The following is an 18149-nucleotide window of genomic DNA, read 5'->3' on the forward strand; positions in this document are numbered from 1 at the left end:
CAATTCTTATGTCCTGTAGCCTCAGAGAAGTGTTTACTTGAAAAAAACCAAGAATTTTTTTTTTAAAGATTTAATTATTTATTTATACAAGCACTGGGTACAGTCAGAAGTGCGGGAGGGTGAGAGAATTCACCAGAGACAGAGAGGGGAGCAGAACAGGCAGAAGGACCGAAGTACACTGCTGAGGGGAGCAGCGGGTGACAGGAGAGGTCTGCGCGCCATGCGGGACCCTCCTCCGGTGGCCGGGGAGCAGCCGGGGATCGAACCGGCTCCACACAGGCTGCAGTCAGCTTCACAACCCAGCGCTCAACCGCTGCGCCACCGGGGAGGCCCTAAAGCAAGAATTCTTGCTTGGCAGAGTAAAGTTAAACAGACTCTGCCAGATCTTCCTGAATATTCTGTTTATGCTAGCTAGATTGTTCTGACACCACTGAGGGAAGACTGTGCTCACCATTGCAGTCCACGTTCTCCATTTCAAACCCTTGACGTGTGTGTGTATGTGTGTGTGTGTGTGGCGTGTCACTTTACAGGTCTTGATCAATTTGGGCTTGGTGTACAAGGTGCAACAGCACAACGGGATCATCTTCCAGTTCGTGGCGTTCATCAGACGGCGGCAAAGAGCTATATCAGAAATCCTTGCAGCTGGTGGCAGATACGACCTGCTGGTGAGGGCTCACCCTGCATTTGCTGACTTGTTGTGGCTTAACTTCATTTCTTCCTCAACTTGTTATGTAAACATTTCTGAACCTACAGAAAAACTGAGCAAGTAGTACAGACAGACACCTGTGTATCTTTCATGTAGGAAAATAAGTGTTTTGTGAATCACATTTGATTTTTTTAACTTTTAAAGTAATTGCAGTTTTACAGGAGGTTTGCAAAGATAGCACAGAGATCTTGTGTACGCTTCATCAGTTTTCTTCAGGACTTCAGCTTGGCATAACTGTAATAAAATATCCAAAGCAGGAAATGGATGTTGGTACACTGTTTGTGTATAATGTTGTCCATCATCACAGATCTGGTGTTGACATGTGCCAGTTCAAATGAAGTATAGAAGCCTTAGCTCCCTTTATGTGCCTTTACTGTACCCCTCATTTATAACACAATTAAGTTTTTCCTCTACATACACTGGGATCCACATCAATGTTAGGTTTTTTACTTTGACTCCAAGTTTTTTACAAACTCCAAGGAGTTTGCGAAGACGGTCTATTGTATTTACCCAGTACTTCTGGTTTTCAGATGAGAAATTTATTATTTGATTGAATGAAAGGTAATTCTTTAAAAAAAATTTTTGTCTTTAGTTTGAAGTTTAATTAGGATGTGTCATAGAATGACTTTCCTTGGATTTATCCACTTTGGGATTTTCTTAGCTGTTTGAATCTTTGAATTATGTCTTTTGCCAATGTGGGCCCCACTAAGCCACCGGGCGGTGTCAGAAGAGACTAAATGGGGGCCAGGAACTTCATTTGTCTAGGGGTGATGCCACCCCCATCAACAATGTCAGTGGAGGCTAGGATCCCAGACTTCCACCTCCCATCCCAAGCAGTAATATGTCACCCCCCCTCTCTTCAACCCCCCACACCCAGTGGGATGGTGCCCGAGGAGGCTGGGCGTTGAGCTGGAACTTTCCCCACTATGTAGGAGTAACAGCGTCTTCTTCCAGCTCCACAGTCCCTCTCACCCCTCACCACAGCGCCAGTGAAGGCATGTTTCAGACATTATTCCTTCCAGTATTTTGCATTCTCATCCTGCTTTTCTGCTCCTTTTAGGACTCTGACAAAAATGTTAGCTTTTTTGTTAGGTTCTGGGACATTGTACTTTATTTACATCCACTTTCTTTCTTATTCAGATTGAATAATTTCTTTGTTTCATTTTCAGTTTTACTCATTCTTTCCACTGTTATCTCTATTCTGCTTTTGGGCCAATCCAGTGGGTTTTTCATCTTCGACCTCTTTGCTGAGACTTTCTATTTTTTTATTGGTTTCACGTCTGTTCATGATGTTGAAGCATTTTTATGATGGTGTTGCCAAACCCTTTTCAGGTGACCTCAACACATGGGTCATCCTGGTGTGGCTGTCTGTTGATTGTCTTTCCTCATTCACTTTGACATCTTCATGGTTCTTGGTAATATGGATGGTTTTCGGTGTATTCTGGACATTTTGAGATTTATATTATGAGACGTTGGAGCTCATACAGATTTTCCAGTTTAACAGCCTTTTCTGGCACCTTACAGATGGGGACAAGGTGCTACCACCTTGCCACTTTGGGCTGGGGGTGGAGATGCTGGTTCCTCACTCACCTTCTCAGATGTCCCCAGGGTGGGAGAGACGCCTTCTTACTGCTTCCCACACTCCTCCACTGGTGCTGTGATGAGGGATATGGGGGCTGCGGGATTGGAGGGAGACCTTGTTATTCCTAGAGAGCAATGAAAGCTCCAGCTTAACCACTCAGCCCCCTAGCAGGGAAGGTGACCACGTTACTGCTTGAGTGGGGTGTGGAAGTCTGGAACTCTGGGGACCCTAGCCTTCCACTAACACTGTTTGGGGGCAAGTGGCATTAGCCCCAGGCAGATGTGAAAGTCTTCTCTGATACTACCCTACTGGGGCTTGTGGGGGGCAAGTGGAGTGTGGGGGGCTCCTTAAACTTGGGTGAAGGTGAATGTATAGTCCCCAACTCAGCCTTTGATGGAGTGGGAGGGGGTGTGTGTGTGGGACGGAATGTGCTTTTGTCTGTCATGTTTGACTGGAGCAAGGCAGGTATGTCTGGAAGTTTCTTTCGTATCAGGCTGCCTCTTTCTTGGTCTTTTTGGCTGGTGAGGGCAGGCTTTTCTTGGGGCTTTTTTTGGTGTCTCTCCCTGGCATTCTAGGGTTTCTCCAGCACCCAGTCCAGGACATAAAAGATCAAGACCAAACCCAGTAGTTGCCACGAGTTGTTCTGGGGCTAGGTAGCCCTAGTCAGTCTGCTACCTACTCTTCTTATGCTTGTCTTCTATATAATATACAGAATTTTTACCTGTGCTTAGCAAGAGGAATAAGGAGAAATATACCTACCTACTTTAGTGCAGAAGTAGAACTTCCTTATATAATTCATCTAGTAATATTAAGTGAGAGGAAACATATGGAATTAACTTAAATAATATATATATTATTATCAGTATAGCTACACTATTACTTCAACATATAATTAACATTTTTTAATTATTAAGGAGCTATTTTACATTCTTTTTTCCTTTCCAAGTCTTTACCATTGGCATTTGTTTAACTCAGTGTGCCCACAATGCTATTTCAAAATGTATGAAACATCTAAAAATTATTAGTGAACTATTCTATATTTTTTATTCTCTTTGCAGCTAGTGTATATTTTAGTTATATGGCACATGTCAATTCAGATTGCCCGTATTCCAAATGCTCAAGTCACTTGTGGCTAGTAGCTGATCTGGCTTTGCAATTTGTTAACGATTTCCCTAAATTTGCTGTTTGTTTCCCTCTCTCATGCTACAAACACACACAAATTTTTTCGTTGTTGGACCTTTTGAGAAGTTGTTGATAGTTGTTGCTCACGAATCATTACTTTGCCTATAATCATATTTTCTTCTCTGTTTCATAACCAACACTCTGTACCTCTTTGCAGATTCCCCAGTTCAGAGGACCCCAGGCTCTGGGGCCAGTTCCCACTGCCATTGGAGTCAGCATAGCTATAGACAAGATATCTGCTGCTATGCTCAACGTGGAGGAACCTGTAAGTTCCAGCTTTGTTTACCTGAGTGTCCAGGATTGTCTTTCATTTTGTAGTCACGTACATGGAGCCCTAGATATGGTGACTGTGAACTGAGGATGTGGGAAACTTCCTTTGCCATAATAGACACACCTAAGTCCTGATGTCAGTTCTTTCATTTTAGTCCTGGTTTCTTGCTGGGGGACCATAAGCCACCCAAAGTCAACTTTACGTTCCTGACCGCAACACCACTGTCTGTAATGCTCTCTGTAAATGTGAGATGTTCTAGTTGTTAACAGTCTCACATCAAAGCCCCTTGTTCAGAAATCTTATGTCAAAAAAGACTAATGGAAGATTTTTGACTATGTCATTTTTTTTTTTTTTTTTACTATGTCATTTTGAAGCAAACCCTTCTGCATGTATATTGCTGTCTATATCGAACAGATTCTTGTCTTCACATGAGTGCTGCCTCCTTCCTGGAGCTGGTCTCCCACACACCCACAGTCTTACTTGTCTTTTTTTTTTCTTAAAGATTTTATTTATGGGCCTCCCCGGTGGCGCAGTGGTTGAGCGCTGGGTTGTGAAGCTGCCCACAGCCTCTGCAGCGCCGGTTCGATCCCCTGCTGCTCCCTGGCCACTGGAGGAGGGTCCCACATGGCGCGCAGACCTCTCCGGCCACCCACTGCTCCCCTCCGCAGTGTACTTCGGTCCTTCTGCCTGTTCTGCTCCCCGGTCTGGCTCTGGTGAATTCTCTCACCCTCCCGCACTTTTGACTGTACCCAGTGCTTGTGTGTATAAATAAATAAATAGATAGATAGATAGATAGATAGATAGATAGATAGATAGATAGATAGATATTTTATTTATGCATACAAGATCTGGGGTACAGGTCAGAGGTGCGGGGGGCGGGAGGGTGAGAGGATTCACCAGAGACAGAATGGGAAACAGATCCACTGAAATACGCTGCTGAGGGGAGTAGCGGGCGAGACAGGAGAGGTCTGCTGCGCCATGTGGGTAGCTTCCCTGGCCAGGATTGAACTTGTGCTGAAGTAGCTGTGGACAGCTTCATAGTGCTGAGACTTAATCCCTTGTACCACCAGGGAGGCCCCAACTTTTCTAAGTGTAGACACTCTTTTTTGATCCAGGTTACGTTAAGCTCCTGTGACCTCCTCGTTGTAAGTGTGGGCCAGATGTCCATGTCGAGGGCCATCAACATAACCCAGAAACTCTGGGCAGCAGGAATCACAGCAGAAATCATGTACGACTGGTCGCAGGTAATAAGACAAAAAACACCTATGAGAGGAGTGAAAACTAGTGGCTTCAAAACTAGTGGCAAATCATCCCATATGCCACTTTTCTCAAACTCTGTCCTGTGATTAATGCTGTTTCCTGTAATAGTTTCTGATTGCTGCAGATTACCACAAACAATGGTTTAAAACAACACCAATTTATTATCTTAACATTTCTGGAATTCAAAAGTCCAAAATCATTGTCACTGAGCTAAAATCAAAGTGCCAGTAGGGCTAGTTCCTTTTAGAGGCTTTAGGGGAGAATCCATTTCCTTATATTTCCCAGCTCCCAAAAGCCTCTGCACTCCTTGGTTCATGGTCCCTTCCTCATCTTCAGACTCAGTGTCTGACCTCTCCTGTCTGACCTCTGCTTCTGTCCTGACATCTCACTGACCCTCCTGTCTCCCTCTTACAAGAACCCTTGTGTTTACAAGGACGAGGATAATCCCCTATCTCAAGATCCTTGACTTAATCATGTCTGCGGACATTTCTTTTACCAAGTAAGGTATTGTATTCACAGGTTGCAGGGATTAAGATGTGGACAGCTTCGTATGGCCATTACCAGCCTCCCACACTTCACATAGGTGTTCTGCAATTAGAGTGTGTGGCTGTGTCTCCTCAGGCCTTGCACAGCGGGCCTTAGACCTGCCCTGGGTGTGGAGTTGAGGACAGTGGCACCCTGAACACCAGCCTGCCCTTTAGAATGGGGCGTCCAGATGATGGCATCCCCCGCTCACAGCAAATCACAGCATGGTCTGCACTCCCAGTTGTGCACACACTCACCACGCTCGGAGTGCTCCAGAGCATGAAAAGCTGCCTAGGGAAAGCCTGCACCCCTCCCTTTCACATCACCTGCCCAGAGGCTTCTAAAGTTGCTGCTGTCCATTTTTGGGTTACATAAAGGTTCATGTCAGGAGTATGATGAGCAATACTTCCTACTCACGTGACCGAGTGGTATCCTCTCCCATTTGTGTTAAAATTGTTAGAGAATCTCTGTCTTGCAACAAAATAAGAGCCCCAAAATTGTGAGTTTGGTTCTGCATAGGCCTCTCTGCTCTGATGCTGCTTTGCTTTGTGCTTCGGTTTTGTTTTTCACCTTCTACCATTTGTTACCTTTGCTTTCTTCAAAGACCTTTTCACTTGTGTGTGTGTGTGTGTGTGTGTGTGTGAGAGAGAGAGAGAGAGAGAGAGAGAGAGAGAGACCCTCCCTCAAGACTGAAGCTTTTGAAAACCCCTTCCTGTATTCTGACCACACTGACTGTCCATGGGCCCTTAGGACAATAATAAAAGTAAGGAAATCGAGGGAGGTCTTACTTCCTCCCTTGTATTCTCTACTCTTCCTGCTTAGTGTTTATAACCCTTCAAGTCAGCATATTTAGTAATTCCCTTTGAAAATACTGTTTTTATTTCCTTTAATTACTTCAAGCTGTTCCAGGTGCTTTTATTTCATGTACTGTGTTTATTTGTTTCAGTCCCAAGAGGAATTGCAGGAGTACTGCAGACACCATGAAATCACCTATGTAGCCCTGGTCTCAGACAAAGAAGGAAGCCACGTCAAGGTAAAGAATGTAGGGACTCTTTCATAAGTCAGCAGTCAGACCCTCCGCTGTGTTTTAACTTCCCCTGAGGCCCTGGCCTCGGGTGTGGGTGGAAATCTATTACTTCACTTTTCCATTGAATCGCGGGCCAATTATTGGAGAAAATGTATAGGATGAGACAATCTAAATCTGAACACTGTCCTTCAAGCTTAAATTAAAAAAAAAAACAACCCCATGCTGCTTGTAGTTTTTTCCTCCTTTTCTCCACATGTTCCCTCTAAGAAAATCTGGAAAATTCCTTTGTGTTAAGCCACATACCATCCTTTTCTCACTGGTTCTCTGTACTCTGAATATCATGTGCCTTGCTGGGATATCTTTTATGGCCTATAAATTTATAGTTTTCATCAAATTTGGAATATTTTCAGACATTTTTTCAAGTATTTTCTGTCGCTTCCCTTTTCCTCCTGGGACTCTGATTACAGTATGTTAATCATTTGATATTGCCCTACAGCCCATCATTGCTTTTTTTTTGTTTTGTTCCTCCCCCTCCCCACCCCACCCCATTTTTATTCTGGATTATTCACTAATCTTTTCTGCTATTAATCCCACCCAGGGCATTTCTTATTTCAGATAGTGTATATTTTCATCTGTACATTTTTAATTTTTTTATATCTTCTATTTTTCTCATCATAGTTCTTACTTTCTTTACATCCTTTATGAGATTTATAAATGACTTTAAGGTACTTGGGCATTAATTCCATCAACTCCAACGTCTCTGTGTCTCTTTTGATCTATTGATGCTTCTTCTGGCTATGACTCATATTTTCCTAACACTTTGCATACCCAGTTATTTTTTATTGGATGTTGAACATTATGAATTTCACATTTTGGGGCACTGGATTTTCATATGTTCCTTATAAATACTGTTGGATTTTGTTTTGGGGTGCATTTAAGAACCGCAGATTCTGCTGGCTTCTTTCCAGGCTTGATTTTAAGCTTTTTTAGGGCGGTAGCCTTTTTTATTTTTATTTTTTAAAGATTTATTTATTTATGCATATAAGAGCTGGGGTACAGGCCAGAGGTGTGGGGGGGTGAAAGGATTCACCAGAGACAGAGCAGGGAACAGAATGGGCAGACTGACTGAAATACACTGCTGAGGGGAGCAGAGGGCGAGTCAGGTCTGCTGCGCCATGTGGGTAGCTCCCTGGCTGAGGGAGGGGGGTGGTGGAGGGAGGGAGCGGATCTAACTCATGCTGCTGAGACTGCGAACAGCTTCATAGGTTGCATCTTAACCCTTGCACCACCAGGCAGACCCCAGTAGCCTTTTTTAGAGTAGCCTTTAGCCTTGGCCTAATTTAGTTCCACTAAAGCAGATCCTGCCTGATGCCCTGTATATTATGAAGTCTCTCCAATCTGGCAAGAACAAGGAACTCTTCCCAGCCCCGTGAGTTCCAGAAATTATTATGCCTCTTCATTTCTGGTGATTGTTTCCCCAGCCTTGGTTTGATTCCTCTCACCCATGCTCAGGTCATTTCTTCTCCCAAGATACGAATGGACTCCTCTGCAGAGCTTCAGAAATGCTTTTCTCTGTGTGTAGCTCTCCCCCTTGGGTTTCTCTGCCCCATAGTTTCTAGCCCTCTTGGCCTACCCAACCCAGCAGACTCCTGCTCTGTTTAGGTTCCCCTTCCTGCACTCTGGTCTGCAGACCTCAGCTCAGGAAACCCCCTGCACTCTAGGGCTCACTGTGCCTCCCTTGTCGCCACTGCTTGTTGGCCAGTGTCCAAAAACCATTGTTCTAATATTTTGTGTTGTTTTCTAGTTGTTTAAGGCAGTTCTTGTAGGAGTTAATTCTTCATGGGCAGATTTGGAAGTCCCCACTACTTATTAGTCATAAAAGCCCCTCAGAGCCTCTGATCAATCCTCTTCCAAGCAGTGGCTGCTCGTGCCATATTGCCAAGAGATAACCTTCTAGCATCTGCTTGATGATTCCAATATTGTAGCAGTGCTACAATGATTAGCAAATTAAAAAGCTTGAATCACAATCAGCTTCCCAAAATTTACACTCAGGGGTACTAATTATGCCTCTACAGTTGTCAAAATACAAGTGTCTAATTCTTCCTCCTCCTCTCAACTACTTTCAAATAAATTTTAGGAGACAGCTACCATACTACTTTGTATCCTCTTTTCTGATTTAAACATTCCAGTTACTTAGGCCATTGCTCCTAACATGGTTTCCAAATCCTTGACCCTCCTGGCTAACCTTCTCTAGACACACTTAACTTTGTCAATGTCTATATTTAAATGCGATACTATAATTTCAAGTATGAGCTCTAAGTATGTTCTGACTAAATGCTAAAGAGCTCTGACCTTCCTCAATTCAGATACCATACTTGTCTTAATATAACCAAAGTAACTCCTAGCAACTATTTTGCTCTTTGGCTCACACTGAACTATCATCCACTAAATCCCATTGGCCTTTTCACAGAATTTTCCATGTCTGGTTGGCCTTCTACAGTGAGGGTTTTAACCACAGCATTTCATATTTATCATTGTTAAAATGTGATCTTGTTCATTTTCGTACATCATCATTCCAGCCTGTCAGCTCTTTTGACTTGCTTCTGCCTCTATTAATGGGGGGGTCGATAGCATCATCTTCATATTTTTAGGGCAAGACATCACATCATTCATGCATTCAGCAGGTGCATTTTAAGCATTCAGTGTAGGAGAGACTGAACTTTGGACCATGAATGGTACAGGATACAGTCAGTATACTGTAATCTGTTAAGTTAGCTCATATTAAATGCCATCAGAGCCCCACAGAGAAAGTTCTGTTGAGGGCTCATCAACCTGGAAGAGTATTTCAGGGATAGCAAGGAAGTCTTCAGGATGGGGGTTGGGATTTATGCTAGACCCTCAGAGATGGGCAGGATATAATTACGTGCTGAAAGGGCCTTTAAGCAGAATAGCAAAGGTGGTAAGTTCTTTCAGTAGATTATCCCAAAGATAGCACAGGCCTACTATTCCTTTGAATAGTCTATTTGGGTAAAGCAGAAGGAAAATGAAAGAGGATGGATCAGTGGGAGAGAATGGTTCTAGCTAGATCATAGGGAGCCAAAATGCCCAACCAAGGAATTTGGACTTTATTTAGTAGCTAGTGGGAAGCCATCTAGTGTGTTTTGGATGAAAGGAGTCATCCAAATTGTATTTGAGAAAAATTAACTGCAGAGATATATAGCATGGAGTGGAGTATGGGAAAATGAAAGACACGGTTAGCAGTGTGAGGAGTGTCAGGTTATCCCAAGCCAAGGCTGGATATTGGCCATAAGAGTGAAGATAGCATAAAAGGGGGGTGGCAGGACTTGGGCTTGGAAAGGAGGGGAGTTGTAGAAACCATGGTGACTGACCAGCGGGAGATTTAAGGGGAATAATATAGGAAACAATCAAATGAAATAGCAGCCGGTTCATCTTGTCTTTTTTTTTTTTTTAATTCTATAATCTATGCTAAATGATTCTAATCAAGACTGGGCTTCTCAGCGGCAGCACTTTGACACTTGGGGCCACTTAATTCTTTATTGTGAGAGCCTGTCCTGTGCATTGTAATGTTTGGCAGCATCTGGAGCCTCTCCCCACCAGTTGCCATTAGCCCCCCAACAGTTGTTACAACCACACACATCTCCAAACAGTCCACGAGGAGCAATACAGCCTCTGGTTAAGAACCACCAACTTAAACTATGAATTTAATAGGCTTACTGTGGTACTTTGATTCAGCTGACTTCAAATTGTACTTCAAAGTAATGGATCCATTTTATTCTTTTCAAGGTTAAATCTTTTGAGAAGGAAAGGCAAACAGAGAAACGTGTCCTAGAGTCTGATCTTGTGGACCATGTTGTGCAGAAACTAAGGATCAAAGTCAGTGATGAAAGGACTAGCAGGTAACTTAATGAACAAAAGCCCAGAAAAACCAGCTGCAACTCTCTATATAGAACTGACTATATTTTAAAAGTGAATTTGATCCTTTTGAGAAATAAAGATAGTTCAGGTCTAATGAACCATTCTGTTGCTTCTGAATAACCCCAGCCGTTTATTGTCAGCCCCTATGCAGACTGGCTGTATCTTACTTTCATCGTAACATACCAAAGAATATTTTAGCCATTTTGAAAGGCCTATAGGGCCAAAATCTATCTGCAATTATCTTAGTTGGTCTGTTAATCAGTGAATTTTGTTAGTATTTTGTCAGTGTATTTAAAAGGTTAATGTGTTCTGGGTCTAGATCTCATATACTCATGATAGGAGTGTAAATTGATTCAACTATGTGAAAAGGAGTTTAACAAAGTAAATAAAGCTTTAAACAAAAAAAAAAAATTGTCCCAAAAATTCCACTTTAAGGAATATATAGTAAATATTACTCAAGGATAGATACAAAAGGATATATATCAAGGCATTGTTTATATTATAAGTTCTTAAACTTTTTGGTATCAGAAACCCTTTACACCCTTAACGATTTGAGAACCCCAAAAAGCTTTGTTTATGTGGGTTATATAATTGTTAAGAATTTAAACTTATGCATATTTTAAAATAACAATAATAAACCCATTACATGCCAACCTAAGTAAAATTATTTTTAGTGGGAATGAACTTTATTTTCTGAAACAATAATAAAATAAGAAGAATGGCAGTTTCTCATTTTTGCAGGTATCATTAACAGTTTTTTTGTGATCTCTTTAATGCCTTAACAGAAGAAACTAGTCATATCTGCTTCTGTAGTCAATATGTTGTAATATCATAGATTGTGTACTCTGAAAAATTTGATTGCATATTCATAAGAGAATGAGAGCAAAAGGATAGTTAATGTTTTAAGATTATTATAAAAATAGTTTTGACTTTGCAGGTTTTCTGTAAAAGGAACTCAGGGACCTCCAGGTGATACTGGATCACACTTTGAGAATCTCTCACTTATAATATCACACTATTCATTGTAGATTTTTTGAATTATGGTAATCCAATGAAATTCTGTGTCAACTTTAAAAATGATTCTAATAAAGCTGAATTTATTGTCATGGAAGGATGTCCACAAATAGGCTATATGGTATGATCCCATTTTTGTTTTAACCAACCCAACAGCTAATACATAGAAAAATGTCTCAAATGATGCACTAGATTTTTAATTGTAGTTATTTGTTTAGTGGGATTATAAAGGATCATAATGTTCTTTAAGGTTTTCTATATATTTGCAACTCTTGTAATAAGCTCATAAACAGAAAATACAAAACAGCCTACTGTTTTTGACTTTTATTGGTATTTCTCAACTACCAGCAATTTTCTCTCAGGGGACATTTGACAATTTTTTTAGACATTTTTTGTTTGTCGCACAGAGCGATGCAGTGGGTATGTAGTAGAGACCATTGGTGCTGCTAAACCTCCTCCTACACATGAGACTCACCAATACCCCCCTCTACCCATCCCAACAAAGAATTCTCTCACCCCACCCCATCCTGTCTGCACCCAGTTTGAATAAATTCACCCATCAGAATTTTTCTGAGGGAATATAATGTTTTTAAAGTCACCAGGAATTAGAATTACAATCCAACTCAAACTCTGAGGCTTAGGAAAAAAAATAGTTAAAATGATTAATAGCAAGTACAGGGGAACATTATTAAAACACTTAAGGACAGATGGGATTTAGTTTTAGCAGATAAAGGTTTAAAATCTTTCCTCAATGTGAATGATTATTACTATGTTTTCCCAAGATAGGGTGCTATTGTGTCTCTCAAGCCAATAAATTAATTCAGTCTTTGCAAAGAACATCCATTCACGGCTTTTGAAAGAATCTCCTTGTTTACCAAATGTTCTCCTGTGGGTGATAGCCAAAGGTTGCTGCCATAATGAAGGTGGGGCATGTTTCCTCCTATTGTGAGGGGAGCGGAAGGAACACCCATTCTATTTCATTGAAGTTATTAGCTTCTTATGTTGAGCCAGGATTTCAGACCCAGCTGAAGAAATCAAGAATGTTGTCTTTAAGCATATATTAATTTGAAATGGCATCCTATATTATATTTATTTGCTCTTGCCCTAAAGCATAAAAAGTACAATTTTTTGTTTTTTTCCCCTGATGACCAATATTTATTAAATACCTTTACATTCGATTTAAAAAATGACTCACTATAAATGTAGCTCACTGTAACTTACCTTTGTTGTTTTTGCCTTACTGGTTTCTAACTGGTTTTTGTTTGCTTGTTTTTAGAGAAGCTTCCGATAATCTTGCAGTGCAAAATCTGAAGGGGTCATTTTCTAATGCTTCAGGTATAATTACTAATTATAATCTGAACTTAGTCATGCCTGTGTTACTTCTGTACATTTGCTCTGAACACCTAGGACTGTGGCTAACTCCTTGCTGCATCAGAAATAATTTTTCAAGTAACATATACAGTATAAATTGTACCAAATGCAACTTATCCTTATGCTTTGAAACCCAAGGTTAAGAAATGATCAAACTACGGGGAGCTTGGTGGCTCTTCTGATTCTGTGTCTTACTGTCTTGTGATTTAGCTTCCTTCAACTCAGTTTATTGAATAGATTTAAATATGGATAATTGTCCTAAAATGTTTCCCCTTTTCAGAAGACTGAGCCCCTGGGAGAAAGATCCTACATATACTTGTGTTTCTCTGAAAGCCAAAAGGGAACAGTGGTGGTAGTTCTTCTACCTTTAATTTCCTATCTAGCAACCTTCCTGAAGCATCCCAGAAAGGGACATGAGAAGACATATTTGGCTTTACCAGTATTGGATCTTTTGGGTTCTTTTCTATTAGCCTTGACTTTCTGCCGTCATCAGATTTCAGAAATTTAAAGGTGTATTAGAGTTTAGGAAAGAGTAAATTTTATTTTCTTAGGTTCATGAGGGTTTGGTATTCATATTTTGCCTCCCTATACCTTTGTCACCGCTTACCCCCACTCGAGAAGGCTGGTGGTCTTGACAGAAGCATCAAAATCGCTAAATGTTGGGGTTTTGGGCTCCTCCTGGTTAAACACAGCTTTAGAGACAGAAAACAAAAGGCAGACCTAATCTAGCCCCTAGAGTCACACTAGAGTGGATTCGACTAATCATCTCCGCTGTCTCTGTTATATGTTATATAAAGTGGGTCTTAGACAAGACCATAAATTCTGAATCTGTCTGTCTCAGGTTTGTTTGAAATCCACGGAGCAACCGTTGTTCCCATCGTGAGTGTGATCGCCCCGGAGAAGCTGTCAGCCAGCACGAGGCGGCGGTATGAAACTCAGGTATGCGGGCAGAGTTTCCTTCGCGTGCTAATGTGAGCTTAACAGGAGGAAGAAAACGGAAGAAAACTAAGAAATAGTTTCCTGAAAGCAAATTGCTTCCCACTCTTTTATGAGTGGCTTCTGAAATTTGCATCCATACAAAGCATCTCTCTGGTGTGAGGATTCGGCCCCATCTGTCCTCCAAAGGGGCATCGTCAGTTCTCATTCTAGGTGGGCACCTGTTCTAAACAAAAACTTTGATCTGGCTCTGAGGGCTGATGAGGTTTTAAATAACACAGCAGAAGAGACTGCAGTACTTAAACTGCGTTGGATGTGCTATATGCCTGATTGTGTGCTAAGTGCCGTGTAAAGTATACAAGACAACTGACACAGCCCCAGTCCTCAGAGTTATGACAACCTGACAGCCATCTGCATTGTACAGTTAGTTGGAGAACAACAGAAACATGTACTGGAATGCTGAATTAAATGTAGTGTGTGTTACAGACACAAGGGGGAGTGAGAAGACAGTGTTAACATAGATTAAGAAAACAGTTTCATGGAGGTCATCCCTGAAGGATTAAACTTGGCAGAGGGGAAAGATTAGGGTGTGCCTAGTGGAAAGACAAGCGGGGTGCTACAGACAATGCTAAGGAGCACAGTGAGGACACTGGCTTCACTTGGGAAGACGGTGAGTGTTACGGAGGGGTCATTATTTAGAAATGAAATCAGATTAAAATAGTTTTGTAGGGCCTCCCCGGTGGCGCAGCGGTTGAGCGCTGGGTTGCGAAGCTGCCCGTGGCCTCTGCGGCGCCGGTTCGATCCCCAGCTGCTCCCCGGCCACTGGAGGAGGGTCCCACATGGCGCACAGACCTCTCCTGCCGCCCGCTGCTCCCCTCAGCAGTGTACTTCGGTCCTTCTGCCTGCTCTGCTCCCCGCTCTGGCTCTGGTGAATTCTCTCACCCTCCCTCCCGCGCTTCTGACTGTACCCAGTGCATGTATAAACAAACAAACAACAACAAAAGAAACCCAAATAAATAAATAAATAAAACATGCCTCTATTAAAAAAAAAAAAAAGACTTTAAAAAAAAAAATAGTTTTGTAAATTCACCCGTTTCTCGGGATGCCGGGTAGAAACTCACTTGTATCATTGTACGGCTCTCATCACTACATTTCAGTTCCGTGTTCTCATTGCTGTCACCTTCCTCTTTTCCCAAATTGGGCTTCATGCTACAACGGCCCTGCTTCCATGTGCACTTCTTCACTGCGCTGCTTTTCTTTTGTTTAAGTTATAAAGAAATAAAGTAGGTGGATTATTAAATGAGTAAGATAGGCTATAAAATCTCATTTCCCCTGAGCTCATAATAGGCTAGACATTTTGAGGTGGATTAAAAGCAAATCCTTAGATATTTAGAATCCTGTGTAGGCTAGATTGCTTCCTAGAACAGGCAATAGAGCTGCTAAGAAAGGTGGCCTGGTTTGACACATTCTGGATTCTGACATGTTCTCTCCTTGCTAGGTGCAAACCCGACTTCAGACCTCCCTTGCCAACTTACATCAGAAAAGCAATGAAATTGAAATTTTGGCTGTAAGTGACTAACATTTTGAGGATGCTGGCAGGGCATGGGCAGAGCTTTCCTGCAGTGTCACCAGTGTTAGAATACAAGCCTCTTGTCACTGATAAGAGCCATGTGTAATCTAAATCTGTTAAAGAATTGGGGAGAAAATTGATGGGTTTTTGTTCTCTTGCTTTCTACTGAAAGGGTGGAGGGTGGAAACGAAAAAAAAATTCATTTTTCTAAGTATTTCAGGCTTTTACTTCACTAAGCCTAGACCAAGAACAGGTAGCTACAGTCAAACCTTTGCTACAGGGGTGGTATGTGGAGACAGGGAGTATGAGGTTGCCGGAGCTGAGATTTTACCTCTGCACAGTTCACTAAGTCCATTTTATATAGCACAGTAACACCTCAGACCCTGCCGACCCTATTTCGGTTGCCCCATCCAAAGTGACACAATAATCACAAACCAGTACGTGCTGCCTGAGATTCCTGACAGGTGACATACATTTCTTTGTATCAACAGGTGGATCTACCCAAAGAAACTATCTTACAGTTTTTATCACTAGAGGTAAGAGATGAACTCTTCTGTACTGTGACCTTTAAAATCCCAAAGATTTGCCCTTCATTTGCCAGAATCATATTAAAATGGCATTATTTTCCTAATGATATTGAGTATTTTTATGGCGGTGCCAAGAATTTAGTAACTTTGTTCCTTTTATGTGACAAATACATTACTGTGTCATAATTTGAGGAAATCATACTTTCCTAGTGACTTTTTAGAGATACATTATTTAATAAACACCTGTGTTTTTACTGTTTTAGGCTCTGGCAGTCCTTGTTCTGAGCCTTTTACAAATATTAACTCATTTAATCATAACAACTCTAAGGAGGTACCATTATTATCCCCATCTTACAGATAAATGGGAGCAGAGAGGTTAAATGTCTTACCCAAGGTCACCCAACTAGCAAGTAGCAGAGCCGGATGAAAATGAACTTTGCTCCAGAACTAACATTTCATACTACATTATCTGTTGTTGTCTTATAAATAAGTATATACCACTGTACTCAATGTCCTGTTTTGTGATCCATGCAAATGGATGCACATCAGGGTAGCATCTCCATGTTGCACAGAGTAAACAAGAGGCAAAAATAATTGGTCCAAAGCCACATTAGCGCCCTGGGGCTGCAGCGCTGTTAATCAGGTTCTGATGAGGCAGTCTTGTTTTAAAGAAAACCAGTGCTTCAAAGGAAGAACCCCAGCAATCTCTCTGCATCTTATTTCGTCTCACATTTTGAAGGGGGAGAAGGCACTGACATTTCATGATGTGAGCCTGAGAGGGCCAGTTAATAAATCCTAGTACCTGCTGTTAAGGCTTATCTGCTTTTTTCCTAGTGGGATGCTGACGAACAGGCATTTAACACAACTGTGAAGCAGCTGCTGTCACGCCTGCCAAAGCAAAGATACCTCAAGTTAGTCTGTGATGAAATTTATAACATCAAAGTAGAAAAAAAGTAAGTTATCACTTAGGCATAGGTTTCACATGGGTTAAAATTCAGGGAGGAGCTTTATTTTTTTTTTTTTGAATTAATATTCCTAACTCACTAGCTTTTTTTTTTTTTTTCCCCCAAGATTTATTTATTTATTTATTTATACAAGCACTGAGCACAGTCAGAAGCGCGGGAGGGTGAGAGAATTTTACCAGAGCCAGAGCAGGGAGCAGAACAGGCAGAAGGACCGAAGTACACTGCTGAGGGGAGCAGCGGGCAGCAGGAGAGGTCTGCGCGCCATGTGGGACCCTCCTCCGGTGGCCGGGGAGCAGCCGGGGATCGAACCGGCGCTGATCCCGGCGCTGCAGAGGCTGCGGGCAGCTTCACAACCCAGCGCTCAACTGCTGCGCCACCGGGGAGGCCCCAAATTCAGGGAGGAGTTTTAGAATGTCACCTACTTTGTCTTGTTAAGGTTTGGCTGATAAGCTATTTTAAGTTACAACTGCACTGGCAACCAGTAAATCTTGCTCAGGATTGTGAATCAGCCACCATGATCTTGTCAGTAACAAGTAACAAAAGTCATATTAGCACTCTGGGGCTAACAGTTGCAGAAGCTTTCCAAATTATAATTTTATTTACCCAGATACTCACTTCCAGAAATGTTTAAATGAAAGAAGACATGATTATCTTTCATGTTATCATCTGCCATAAAACTGCTGTTAAAAGACAACAAAGGGGGCTCCCTGGTGGCGCAAGGGGTTAAGCACTGCACTGTGAAGCAATCCACAGCCTCTGCAGCGTGAGTTCGTTCGATCCCCGGCCAGCCAGGGAGAAACCCACATGGCAGACCTCTCCTGGCTTGCCCGCTGCTCCCCTCAGCAGTGTATTTCAGTCTGCCTGTTCTGTTCCCCGCTGTCTCTAGTGGATCCCCTCGCCCCTTGCATCTCTGGCCTGTATCCCAGCTCTTGTATGCATAAATAAATCAATCTTAAAAAAAATTTAAAAAAAGAAGACAACAAAGCCTGTGAGGTGAGTGAGTAGTGGTCTCTTTATGTAGAACCTTATACTGCAGACTCCTAGCAGTTACAGCTTCTGTAAAACATGTTAATGAATTGTCTTCCATTTGTTTTTGATTAAACAAAACTCCTACAGTTAAATGTCCTAAAAGTAAACTCAATTCTTCACCCATGCCAACCTTTTCTCTTTTGCAGGGTGTCTGTGCTGTTCCTGTACAGCTACAGAGATGACTACTACAGAATCTTATTTTAATCCTAAAGGACTGTCTTTACATTGTTCGGACAGGAGCTGATGCT

General features: G+C 41.9%; 1 protein-coding gene across 1 annotated transcript in view; it reads left to right on the forward strand.

Moving 5' to 3' along the window:
* EIF2AK4 (eukaryotic translation initiation factor 2 alpha kinase 4) overlaps positions 1 to 18105 on the forward strand; it is a gene marked incomplete at both ends in the record, with an annotated part of 100224 nt that extends 82119 nt beyond the window's left edge. The window contains 11 exons of the mRNA XM_084239807.1: positions 531 to 665; positions 3628 to 3735; positions 4857 to 4985; positions 6473 to 6559; positions 10358 to 10470; positions 12780 to 12838; positions 13716 to 13813; positions 15309 to 15377; positions 15872 to 15916; positions 16742 to 16860; positions 18048 to 18105. Coding sequence (XP_084095933.1) covers positions 531 to 665; positions 3628 to 3735; positions 4857 to 4985; positions 6473 to 6559; positions 10358 to 10470; positions 12780 to 12838; positions 13716 to 13813; positions 15309 to 15377; positions 15872 to 15916; positions 16742 to 16860; positions 18048 to 18105 — 1020 coding nt within the window. The remainder of the gene's footprint in view (positions 1 to 530; positions 666 to 3627; positions 3736 to 4856; positions 4986 to 6472; positions 6560 to 10357; positions 10471 to 12779; positions 12839 to 13715; positions 13814 to 15308; positions 15378 to 15871; positions 15917 to 16741; positions 16861 to 18047) is intronic.
* Between the last annotated feature and the right edge of the window lie 44 nt (positions 18106 to 18149).

Source organism: Talpa europaea, assembly GCF_964194135.1.
Source record: "Talpa europaea genome assembly, chromosome: 8".
NCBI classification, from domain to species: domain Eukaryota; kingdom Metazoa; phylum Chordata; class Mammalia; order Eulipotyphla; family Talpidae; genus Talpa; species Talpa europaea.